This window comes from Panthera uncia, chromosome A2, assembly GCF_023721935.1.
Source record: "Panthera uncia isolate 11264 chromosome A2, Puncia_PCG_1.0, whole genome shotgun sequence".
Classification (NCBI taxonomy): domain Eukaryota; kingdom Metazoa; phylum Chordata; class Mammalia; order Carnivora; family Felidae; genus Panthera; species Panthera uncia.
In genome coordinates this window covers 92663492-92676741 of record NC_064816.1, presented here as the reverse complement: position 1 = coordinate 92676741, position 13250 = coordinate 92663492, and the positions used below count along the sequence as shown (strand labels likewise).

General features: G+C 36.4%; 1 protein-coding gene across 1 annotated transcript in view; it reads left to right on the top strand.

The window, feature by feature from the left end:
* CALCR (calcitonin receptor) overlaps window positions 1-13250 on the top strand; it is a 61284-nt gene that overhangs the window by 7391 nt on the left and 40643 nt on the right. Inside the window, exons 3-5 of the mRNA XM_049642873.1 lie at window positions 1480-1590; window positions 8258-8370; window positions 11234-11325. Coding sequence (XP_049498830.1) covers window positions 1480-1590; window positions 8258-8370; window positions 11234-11325 — 316 coding nt within the window. The remainder of the gene's footprint in view (window positions 1-1479; window positions 1591-8257; window positions 8371-11233; window positions 11326-13250) is intronic.

Here is a 13250-nt window from a genome sequence, read left to right as displayed (position 1 = left end):
ATTTGAAAAGACCCAACAAGATCTTGTACACCCTTGTATATTCTAAGATAACACTGCTTGGTGTGTGTGTTGGGGGTGAGGGGGAATATCAGTTAACTATATTCTATTACTACACATGGTTTGCCTTTAAATAGTTAAATTTCTACTTAATTTCTACTTCCTATTTTTAGAATATTTCTTTTAAACAAAACTCAAGACAGTAGAAAGATAGATACATGTTATTCTTCGGTCTCCAGTAGTTTCAGTGTTTTTTAAGAAACTGAAAAGTCATTAGATGCATCTCTGCCCAAAGAAGAAATCATTTCTTCTGAAGCAAGTGAAACAATAGAAACACATTTATTTTCAGAGACCAAGCGAGAGCAGACTCCTTCATTCACTTCAGTCTTAATCATTTTGGGAGGCTGAACTTTTGTGCTATGATCATTTCTTTTCTTTTTTCTGTTTTTTTTTTTCTTTTTCTTTTTTCTTTTCCTTCCTTCTTTTCTTTCTTTCCTTCGTTCCTTTTTTCCTCCTTCCTTCCTTTTTTTTTGTTCTTGGACTGCCTTCAAAGCCTGAGGCTTATTCTTTTGAATAGCTTTATAGAGGTCAATCTTCACATTTTAGGGTACATTAAATTTTGAAAGCAGTGAGACACCACTAAGACCCAATGCTGATAAATACATAAACTACTCAAACTGAGAATTATTTTAGCTACTAACAAAGTGTGATTCTAAAATAATAAGACTAGATTTCTGTGTGACCTGTTAACTGTGGACAAATGCATCTCCCACAGGAATTTTGAACAATTGAATTTTAAACCCTTGGATTAAGAATAGAACTATTCGGGGCGCCTGGGTGGCGCAGTCGGTTAAGCGTCCGACTTCAGCCAGGTCACGATCTCGCGGTCCGTGAGTTCGAGCCCCGCGTAGGGCTCTGGGCTGATGGCTCAGAGCCTGGAGCCTGTTTCCGATTCTGTGTCTCCCTCTCTCTCTGCCCCGCCCCCGTTCATGCTCTGTCTCTCTCTGTCCCAAAAATAAATTAAAAAAAAAAAAAAAAAAAAATAGAACTATTCAAGGCAACCCCTTTGAAGGTTAATGGCTAGTAGGATCCATATGTTACAAAAACATATAGTTTTTTCAAGGTAAGCCTCTGATCCAGGGGTGATACTGCATATACCTTTCACAAGATTTCTTTGCAGCATTTCTGGAGACATTTTCAAGGAAAGATTTTAGAGGAAAGATTCCATACAGATGACATGTATGTCTTTTGAGGAGCAAATGGAGAAAACCCTCTAAAAATGTAAACTCTATTAAGAGTTGGTAAAGTGAATATCTTTATTTTGTTGTTGTTGCTGTTCTTTTTAATATTTCCATATGCATGTCCAGAGCTCCAAAATAACCATCTATTAAATAGATAGATCCTGTTTAACACTGTCAAACCCCTGCTGATGATTCTGCAACTTTTTCCAAATACAGTGTTAATTTCTTTCTGAATAATCAGGTCCGTATTGCAACCGTACCTGGGATGGATGGCTGTGCTGGGATGATACACCGGCTGGAGTACTGTCCCATCAATACTGCCCAGATTATTTTCCAGACTTTGATCCATCAGGTAAAATATTTCTTTTTATTTCACATCTTGCTTCGCTTTTAGAATTTTCATGGTTCTGAAAAGAAAATAAGATATAAAAGATATCTATCTAATCATACTCTGTGTTTCAGCATTTTCTGAAGAATTTTCTTACTTGAAATATTACCCAGTTGCACAAATATTACAAGCTCTCCTTATTTTTTAAGTGGCATTACTGGTCAGTTGTGTACATTAGGTCTTAAATTCTAAATAAAAGTTAAATTTTTATATATTTTAAATATTTGTCATTAAATTTTAGTAAAATTTTAAATTAATTTTTTTTAATTTTTTTTTTTTAACATTTATTCATTTTTGAGACAGAGAGAGACAGAGCATGAACAGGGGAGGAGCAGAGAGAGAGGGAGACACAGAATCTGAAACAGGCTCCAGGCTCTGAGCTGTCAGCACAGAGCCCGACGCGGGGCTCGAACTCACGGACCGTGAGATCATGACCTGAGCCGAAGTCAGACGCTTAACCGACCAAGCCACCCAGGCGCCCCTAAATTAATTTTTTTAAACTGTGAAGTTTTACTTAAATGTGGTTGTTCTTAAGTTTTCAATTGTGTCACATTTAGCAACTTATGCAAATGCTTGGTCTAGAGTTCGGGTCTACTGGGCTGATATAGCATGCATAATGGAAATTTTATATAACACTGAAAGTTATATAGGGGCATCTGATGGCTCAGTCGGTTAAGTGTCCGAGTTCTGCTCAGGTCATGATCTCACGGTTCGTGAGTTCAAGCCCCATGTCAGGCTCTGTGCTGACAGCTCAGAGCCTGGAGCCTGCTTCAGATTCTGTGTCTCCTTCTCTCTTTGCCCCTCCCCTGCTCTCTCTCTCTCTGTCTCAAAAATAAATAAACATTAAAAAAATTTAAAAAAAGAGAGTTATATAAAACTGTCATGTCTAAAGGAAAATAAACCAGAAGGTGGTAACTCTAGACATCTACTAGATTTCTGTTCCAACAGTAGATTATTAAAATATGTTCAGTAAATAAGACTAATGCTGTTATAATGGATCATACTAATACCCAGCTCCATGCCCTGCACAACATAAGCAGTCAATAAATGTGTGTTAAGTAAATGAGTGACACCAAATTCATTTTAGTTATAAAAGTAACACAGGAATACTTTTCATTGAGTGTCATTTTTAACTTTTCAAAACATTTTCATATATATTATCTCATTTTATACTCACACAATATTTGACACAAAATTGCAAGTGTACCAAGTCCCTAGAGCTCTTACCTAACCCTCTCTTTGTAAGTAAATGCAGGGGCACCTGGGTGGCTCAGTAGGTTAAGCATCTGACTTCAGCTCAGGTGATGATCTCACAGTTTGTGGGTTTGAGCCCCATGTCAGGCTCTGTGCTAAAACCTCTGAGCCTGGAGTCTGCTTCAGATTCTGTGTCTCCCTCTCTCTTATATATATATATATAATACATATAAGTAAGTGCAACAGTCTTGGAAAAGCATTTGGGAAGCAATATTTCTAAGTCTCCATACAAACTTGTGCAGATTGAAGTACCTTTAGAACCTTCTAAGGAAGACATGTTTTTCCTTCAGGCCTTAATCTAGCCACACTGGTGTAACTGGAAGCTGGGTCAGGATGCTTAGGCAGGATAAAGGTCGAGGAGTACCAGCTACCAAGTGGAGTGAGAAGCCAGAGGGCTGACAAGATGTATCTCTGAACTGTCAGCTATCCAAATAAATTGGAGATCTGGAATCCAAGATGCTCTGGTAGTTAGTGGTCAGGAGCAGTGCAAGGAATGTGTAAAGAGATGTTTGAGTTTGTATAACAGCCTCAATCCAGAGACTAGCTACGTGGGGATCAGGGGAATGGATTTGGGTAGGTGTTAGCAATGAGTGATTCTCAACTTAGCTAAGAACCTAGGAAACTTAAAAAAATCCTGATGCCTGGTACCACCCCAGATATTCTTAAATAATTAGTTTGGAGCATAACCTGGGCATGATCTTTTAAAGTTCTGCTTGTGATTAAATGTATAGCCAAGATGAAAATGTGTTAAATAATAAAGAGAGTCCAGTTAAGAAAGTGGCTGGTACCAGGAAAGCTCAACCAATACACTAAGTAGCTGTGCCCATGGGAGGGAGAGCCCAGTATCCGACGAGACTGTACCAGAGGAGTAAAAAGCAGTAGCCACCCAGCTTCAGGGACTGCAGGTGTTGGGGCCAGAAAAATTCTGTTCCAAAACACTAGATAGAAAATCTTCCCTAATGAAATACTATATGGGATTAACATACTGAAAAGGGAGTATAAATCTTAGTTATAAAAGAGACCCATATGCTGAAACTAAGCTACAGACACACGATTTAAATCCCAGTTAACAGGTGAGGTTTGTGCCTGAGAGCAGAGTGTGCCTGGGTGTGCCTGAGTCCCAGTCTGCTGACTGTGTTTAAGTGGCTCTAGGTGTTGAACTGGCTGGCTGGGAGTCAGGGCCCCAGGTAGTCAGTTCATTCCATCTCAAGCTCCTGATCCCTTTTAACAAGATGTGATATAACAGAACACAGTAATCCCTCCGCACCTCACAGTGCCGATTTTCCTCAGTGTCCTTTTGGGAGTGGTTCAGTGGAAGAGAGTTGGAATATTCAGTGAGTGGAAGGGAATGCCAAGGTCCTGACAGGAAGGATCTTCATTGAACTAGCATTTTGAAGAGGAATCAGTGTTTGTTTCATGCTTAAGAGATTATGTATGAAAAAACCAACCTTAACTTTCAAATTTTTCCAAGAGTTGTTTGGTCAGAGTTTCTACCATCTTTTGGGATCAACCAGCCCATCTGTTTCCCTTTACTCACTGATAATGAATGGCAAGAGTTTACTGCTGCACAGACCGAAAGTGAGATCATCAGTTAAGATAGAAACAATAGTCAAATGGTAAAATCTAGTCAAGAAAGTCTCTGGAATTCAGATTAGAGCAGAGAAATTAGTCTGTCCCTGTATCAATGTTTGAGAGATGCTTTTCGTGCATCTAGCAAGGATGAGATCCAAAGTTCCACCCCAGTAAGACAGGGATAGTGAAAATGAGATTACAGGGGACTACTTTAAAAACCAGTTCAGGCCAGCCACTGCTGAAAATTCTCATTGTGAAAAGAGGAAGGGCTTAGTGCTCTGCCCTTGCTCAGCACTACATTCCTGTAAACTCTAACTAAATGCTATTTGATGATAATCTTTCCATCTTTTATTGACTCTTCCCAGTAAATGATGCTTCATTAATCTTGACTTGACAACTACATTAGAAGTAACTTGATTGGCACAAAGAGCTTTTCTGCAACTGAGACTACAAGGCCAGTTCCAAAGCAGCAATGGGCTCTTGCCAAAATGGCTATACTTACTGACTAAAAGGCAAGTTTTTGGTCAGCAAAACAGGGATTTCCAGGCATAGATCCATCTTATCAGCCTGGTTTGTAGAAAGAACCCTCTCAATGGGGGGACAAATCCACTTCAAAAGAAAAACACATGTTAAAAATACCTATTTCACCAAACGTAAATTCTTTAGGATTTTACCATTGACCCAAAGCTACACCTTGATGATAAACAAAACAGTTTCATGAAATGACAGAGATTTCATTTTAGACAAAGTGCTTGGTAAAAGACAGGTCATGAGAGAGTGAATAACAGCACTGAAATTCAAAAGAGGCTGGTGGCCTGAAGGAATATGCTAGAATGTAAAAAGCAGATTTATAAGGAGGTGCTTAAGGCCCTGATCTTAATGTCACTCAGTCAACATTTATGGCACAGCGCCAAGATGGTCAACATGGTTTAGGACAATGATTCTCAACCCTGATACCCTTCGGAATTGGTGAGCTTTTTAAAAAATGCTAATGCCTGGTTACCTCTCCAGTTAATCAAATTTGAATCTCTGGAGATTGGAGCTGAGCATCTGTAAAACCTCCATATGAATCTAAAGTGAAATAAGCATGCTGCCCTCTTCATGGGGCAGTCCAAATTTAAAATATTTTAGGGAAATACCAGTATCAGAGCACATGCAGAGTGGCTCCAGACTATGAAGGGACAGCAAACTGTGTAGTGTGAGTAAATAGGGATGTTTGGTTTGGAAAGGGAAGTTAGAGTAGACATATCCTTTCTTTGAATATTGAAAGACTTGCCAGGTGGGGAGGACAAGTTCTTATAGCTGTAATAGGTAGAAGCAAGAAATGCTTAGATCCAGACTTTAGTGACATCAAAACAAAATAATATTTCCTACAGTCTTGTCCATGATTGGAATGGACTTCTTGAGGAGGAACACCCCTCCCTCCTCCATAGAATATATTTTGCCTTACATAGCTAAATAATGTTGTTAAAACAGATTGTATTCATTTTGATAAAGTAATAAGCTAGTTTCTGACAATATAATAAAGATAAGATGCTGCACTGCAAGCCACTTTTCTAAAAATTGCAAGAAGCTTCAACAAATAGCATTAGCAAAATCATTGACCAATTGTCAATATCAATTTTTCTATGCTGATTAGTGCTAACCCTTTTTTGAAATATTGTTGGTGTCCAGTGGTGATTCTTTTTTTTTCTTTTTTGAATGCTTATTTATTTTTTAGAGAGAGAGAAAATGAGGAGGGCAGGGGCAGAGAGAGAGGTAGACACAGAATCCAAAGCCAACTCTGAGCTGTCAGCACAGAGCCCAACACGGGGCTCAAACTCACAAACCATGAGATCATGACCTGAGCAGAACTTGGACACTTAACCAACTGAGCCACCCAGGCACCCCTCAGTGGTGATTCTTTATATAGTTTTTGTCCAATGGCTATCTCAGCAAATCTACAATTAAAAATGTTTCCATTTAACTTTCTAACAAATTTACATTAAGCAATGATGAGTCTCATAGGTTGCTTGAAAACATCTTTTGCTTGCAGAATGTGTTTTTTCATCCACTTGAAATAATTGTTAGAGTAGACATACAAACAAATCTACAGTTTTAAGCTTGAATCTTGTGTTTAATTTGATAGCACCTGTTTCAGTTCTATAATTAAAAATTTTTAATTTCCCTTAAAATCTGCCAAAGATAAAAGAATTCTCATACTAGCTCTTAGCATATTGATTGACTAACCATAAATACTGATAGAAAATTATTTTAAATATTATGAGATCTCAGTGATGTTTCAGACAAATAAGGTTTTTTTTTACATGAATTGTTTTCTTAGTATTTAAAACAATAACAGTTTCCTCCAAATATTAGTATGTGATTCAGACTCCCACATCCTGAGCTAAAAAAAAAAAACCCAAAAGTGGTACAATAAAAGGTCTATCCACAGGTGGGACAGCTCTTTGCCTTTGCCAATGAAGAAAAATGCTTCAAAAATATTTTTCCCAGGAAATTATCAAAAATCAAAATTTTGTAAGGGTTCTAAATACACTGGTAAAACCTATTTGCATATTATACCAATTTGAGGTTGCTTTATGATATCTAAGGCAATAAGTGCATTGTAGAGGTACTCTGGAGAACTAGAGGAAGTCAGAATAACTCAGATTAAATTTGGCAAGTGCATTCATTTCAATGTGCATTTGTTCATTATTTTCTATTTTATTTAACTCAATATAATTTTTTCTTCCATTTGTATAGCCAATCAGATTAGATTTTAAATACTATCTTACAGTCAACAAATTATTTATGATTCTTTGGGTCACTGAATGGAGTGTAGATAACTTGCCCACAGAACTATGAGCCTTAATACAGAGTTAACTAGCTGCACAATAGCTTTGGAATCAAGCAGACCAGACCTGGATTTGACCCCTGGCCTTCCTACTTGCTAGCCATAGATGGGGAATTTACTCAATCTATCTGAGCCTCAGTTTCCTCATGTGTACAATGGGAAGACCAATACCCATCTTAAAGGGTCATTATTAACATTTAAGAAAATAATTCTGCAAAGTGCTTAGCACAGTGCCTGGCCCATAGCAAGGTGGAGATCTTTAAAATGCCAATCCAGCCAAATCAGCAAATTTCACTATCACCTGAGAGATGGTTAAAGAAATAAATAGCGAAGGCTAAATCTATACACCCCTAGTATGCCCTCTGTGGGATAAAGAGATGATTTAAATGAAATATTTTTGAGAAGCACAAAAATTATTTCTTGATACACCTCTTAGTTTTGGACTTCTTTGTTCTCTTGGATTTAACTGTATGAAATTGCCAATATTTGACCATCTGACTCACAAAAACTGTGGTTTCATACAGTCAACCTAATAAATAAATATTGCATATAAATGAAGATGTGGTCTTGCTCTTCTCATATAGTTTCTATCTAAAATCAGAAATGTAATGTGGTTTTAAAAAAATATGAGGTACAGTATAGGTAGCACTTTTTAGTGCAACCGACCTGACATTAAATCCTAGCTGACCCACTATCCAGTGACTTTTCAAACTCTATAACCTCTCTCACTCTCTGCTTCCTGTTTACAAAATGGAGATATAGCAACATCCATTTTACATGGCTTCGCTGATGATAAAATGAGACAACGCATGCTAAAACATTGTGCACAATACATCTTCATGATGGTCTCCATTGACCTATATTCACATTCAAGTTATATAAAGTGATTAACACTGTGGCATGGCTTTTAAGCTTTATTTTTCCTTCTTGGTAGTTTGAGATAATAATGTAATAATTGTGTTTCCTTAACAGAAAAGGTTACAAAATACTGTGATGAGAAAGGGGTTTGGTATAAACATCCTGAGAACAATCGAACCTGGTCCAACTATACTATGTGTAATGCTTTCACTCCTGAGAAACTGAAGGTAGGTTCTATTTCAAATTTCTGTATTGGGTGAGAATGCCATTATTTTTACACAGAAATATATGCATCACTATGAAACACCTGCTACCAAGAAGCCAACCTATTTTATAGAAGGAAATCAGATAATGGCCTGTAAGTTTCCAGGGACTCTATGAAGTAGAATTAGAAAAAAATGACATTCTACTTCTTGTTTTGGCACCTGGTGTCAAAGAGTTCCATGAGCATATAGAATCAGGCCATTTATAATGAGGCAAATAGTGTCCATGGGAAAGATGATGGGATTCCCCATTCAGACATTAGGCAGCATTTCCAGGGACTCTCTAAGATGTCTCTTCTGTGAGAAAAATTCCAAAATTAGAGATTTTTCCTCAAGCCACAAAGTGACAGTTTCCCCTCTTCCCTGCCCCCAAGATGCCAGTTAGAGTTTTACTATCAGGGCTTGAAGGAACCCTTAGAATGGGGCTGCCCATCAGCCTGTAGATACAGGTGTGGCAGTTTAGGTTATTTTCAGTGGAAGTACTTTTGTCTTACTGCCTGTTAAATATTTTTAGTATCATCTCTGCTTGGATACATTTAAGCCAATGGGAAAAACCCAGATACTTACTATCCAAATGCACGAGAAATCTGAAAAGAAAAAAAATCACTAAACCCACAATCAGCCTCCTCTTTCCCACTGAGCTGGGAGAAACAGTCAGTGTTTAACCACACAGCAGTAGAAACCTTTTGTTTCCTTCAAAGATAGGCCTGCATGCTAAATAATCCTGAGTTGGAAGCTAAAATCTCATCAGTGCTTCTGTTTGCTACAGTGAAGATTTAGGAGTATAGAAAATTTTCCTTTTATTAAAAACAAAACAACAGCAAAAAACAAACAAGATGAACAAGTAGCCTTGAGACCAGTTGACTAGAGACCAGAAGGACATCTTGTCACAGGCGTAGGCTGGGGGCACCAACGCTGGTTACCGCTTTACAAATTGCATAGTCACCTCTGAGAATTAGATGCATGTCTACATCCTAATGGAGAGCTATTTACGTAATAAGGTCTGACTGAGATGACATGTCACCAAGTAAGGAATACCTGAATGAGTGTTAATTATGATTTTACATGAAAAAACTGTAATCCTGTTAACTCAATTGTTATAAGGAGTACATATCCAAGTAAGTAGTTCTTCAGGCTGCCATATTTGACCTTCTCATTCTAACCACATCTGAGATAGAAAGAAAGGATTTTAAGAGTAAATGTTCCCCTCTGGGCACCTAACATAATGATTGAAATTCTTTGAACAAATCTTCCATCTATATACAGGCAAAAAAATTTTTTTTTGTTTTGAAGAAAGAATCTTAGAATTTATTAAAAAAAAAAAAAAAAGCACTTCTCAGTCTTAAGAATGACACCAAGAATGGCAACTAAATTATGAGCTGTTGGTTTAAGCTTACACATTTAGACAACTTTATTTCAAAAGAATAAATATTTTTTAAAGTAGTCTGGAGGCAACTGAAAGAAAATCAATTATATAAAATTTTCTTAGAAATAAAAATATACAGAGATAAAAATAAAATAGTGACAGAGGATGGGTCATGAGCATATATCTAAATTAAAAACAGTACTTTCAATGACAAGGGGCTTCTACATGGTGAACTATTTAAAAGGAAGAACTCTTAGAAAATGCCACTCCTGGTTTTGTCTAGTGGTAAAGTGAACAAAATAGCCAGAAAATGAATTGGTGGGAGAAAAGACAGCAGCTGAGTATCTGGTTTTTTGCAAAGATTTCTAAATACTTCCTAAGAAGGGGCTTATAGGCTATTTTGAAGTCTTTATCATAAGTTTTAGATATAAACCAACGACTCCAACCTTAATTATCATTTCTGCAAAGATAAAAAGCATTCTGTTAGGAGAGTAGTATCAATGAAAATGGCAAATAATATGCAAATACCCGGTCAAGTGGTGAACAGCCACAATTCAGGAGATGTTGATTAGTTCATTTTGAAATTCAAACTCCTAGAAAAGCAATATTTGTTTCTGTTCAGCAATAATGCATTTAACCAAACAAAGGACTCTGCATGCTTTGAGAGCCTGTTAGTGGAATCAGTACTTCAATATCAGGCTCTTCACGAGTAAAGTGACAAGAATCAAATGCAGAAGGGTCATGATTTGTACATAAATGCCACATTCTACCAGGAATTAAAAAACTTCACAGAAATTATCCAACTTATTTATACTGCATTTGTATTGTGTGTTCTATTGATTACTAAGTGGTGTCAGCGTTTGCTTTATGTTTATGTGGTTTGAACTGATATTATTAGGTGAATAGAAATTACAAATTGTTTTATCTCTCTGACTTGAGCTCTGGACCTATATGATATTACACCCATTTTCTTGTGGTTAGTGTTTACCTAGATCATCATCTCCCCATCCTTTTATGTCCAGTATTTCTGTATCCCAGTATTTAATTATGTTTCTTATAAGTAGTATGTAATTATTTTAAAAATCATTTAGTTTGACCAAATTATTTTACAGATAAAAACTACTGAGATCTAGAGGGGTGAAGTGGCTGACTTATGAGAGTCACACAAAGACTTAATCTCTGAGTAAAGAACAGCTCTGATGAATCCAGTCTTACATTCTTCCCACCACATCATGCAAATTCTAGTATAACTGATAATCTTATATCATTTAACTTGTTAACCCCAAATATTATAATTCAATATAATTTCTCTGAAATATGTTATAATTTTAGATTTTTTTAAAGGAGAACAATTGTTGAATTACACTTATATTAAAAATAGAAACTATTTTCCCTCCTCTATTATCACTTATTTGCCTGTTTATTTTTATAACTGTTTCATTGTTGTTGCTCTTGTTGCAGAGCGCATATGTCCTGTACTACTTGGCTATTGTGGGTCATTCTTTGTCGATTTTCACCTTGGTGATTTCGCTGGGGATTTTCGTGTTTTTCAAGTAAGTACCCTCATAGCATCTGCTTTTTATTTTCTTATTTAAGGTACTGAAATAAATGGTTAACTCTGCAAGAGTTGGGGGAAGGGTGATCTTCTGCAAATCACAAGAGAAATGCACCACCAAGAGTCATGAAGTAGCAAGGAAAATAAAATTAATTAAAACCATTTTTAATCCTATCTCTGAGAAAAATAAGGTGGAATCGTATAATTCTCAAAGGCAATATGCCTTTCCCAAAATGAAACAGTCCTGTGAGCCCATAGGTATCCTGTTAACATGTTAAAGGCTCCACTTACCATCGCTAAGGTTGCAGGAAGTATTGAGGAGAGGCTCTTCTTCCTTCTTTTACCCCCATCCTAAAATATGGAGGTCATGGCCAGAAGTTCAAATGCACCTTGCCTAATTATGAGCTGTATCACAAGTGGATTTGGCCGGTGGAGAAGTGTGGCTACTGAGGCCATGATAGTGTTTAGTCAGAGAAGGAAGGTAAGGCTCCCTTCTGGCCTTGACTCACTCATCCAAGACCAAGGAGAATCTCTGGAAGAAGAGTCAAGTGTCAGTATTTTGCCCTTGCAAACCTGGCATCATCCACCACAGTTATCTCCTAAGACACTGTGAGGAGTAAAATCCCAATGAGGTTTCTATTCCAAGGCTGTGTCTATGTACTTGATTGCATTATATATGACAAAACATTGGTATAACTACTGATTTTGTATTAATGGAGAATTTGAAACTTTAAATCTGTTTTTTTCAGGAATGACTTCATAATGCACGTGAGATAGTAACGTAAGTTAAAGTCAGTTCTAGAAACATCCTAAATTTAGTGTAGTTCCTTTAAATCAAAGGCAGGAGGCGCTACGTTACCCTTTCATGAGAATTCTAATTTCTACATTACAGGGCTGTCTCCTTCAACTAATACTTTTTTTAGTTGCAGTGGTATTATATAAATGGTAAAGAAAAGCTCCTTCATAGGCTCAGACTACAAATAATCCTCCACACTTTACAGATGTGATTATGTAACTAAATATACAGTGATTCATATATAGTATAACAGAATCTTAATTTGATTTTTGTTAAAATATTATCATGATAATACTAAAGAAGCCTAACCCAAGGGGGGGAATCACCTGTAAACACACCCTTAACACAACTACTATTATTTTTTTCCTTGATCCTTTTTAATCTTTGCCTTTATCTTATACCATTATCATATTATGTCTATATCTTATATAGTCAAGATTCTTATTCTGACAAAGGAACGTAATTGAATAGCAATTTTTTGTTAACTGCATAATAATAATTAAATAACAATAAATAAATAATAAATTAAATAAACAGAATGAGCTCTTTCCATATATGGTTTAACAGGAGAAAGATATAAACAAAGCAATAAGACATAAGGGATCAATTACTAGAATTAGAATAGAAGAGTATTTTCAATTATAATGATCAGAATACAACAGAGTAAACACACAGCATGATTAATCTTGGAATGTCTATTCATTTTTCAACTGCACTTGACCACGGTGAATAAATACATCATCATGGCTCCCATACAACTTTGATTAAAAAGTCTGTAACTAAAAGTCTCACCTTTAAAATTTTTAATGTAACCATAAAAAAATTGAAAGAAAAAGCCCCCAAGTTTGTAATGGTGAAACTAATAAGTGTATTCAGGAGTTTAAAGATAAAAAATGTCCAGGGAACATTTCTTCTTTATTTCTCCAGTCACTTAAATAAGTGATAGGATGTGAGAGCCAAATCAGCAAAGAAAATAGCAGTATTCTTTCAACACTCATTGCTGTATTAAGCCACTGAAGATGGGTGTTTAAAAGTACAGCACATAAGTAAAGTAAAATATTTCTCAACTCCAGTTAGACCCAGAACACAATTAATCTGGCTGAACCCATGAGAGAATTTGGGGGCAG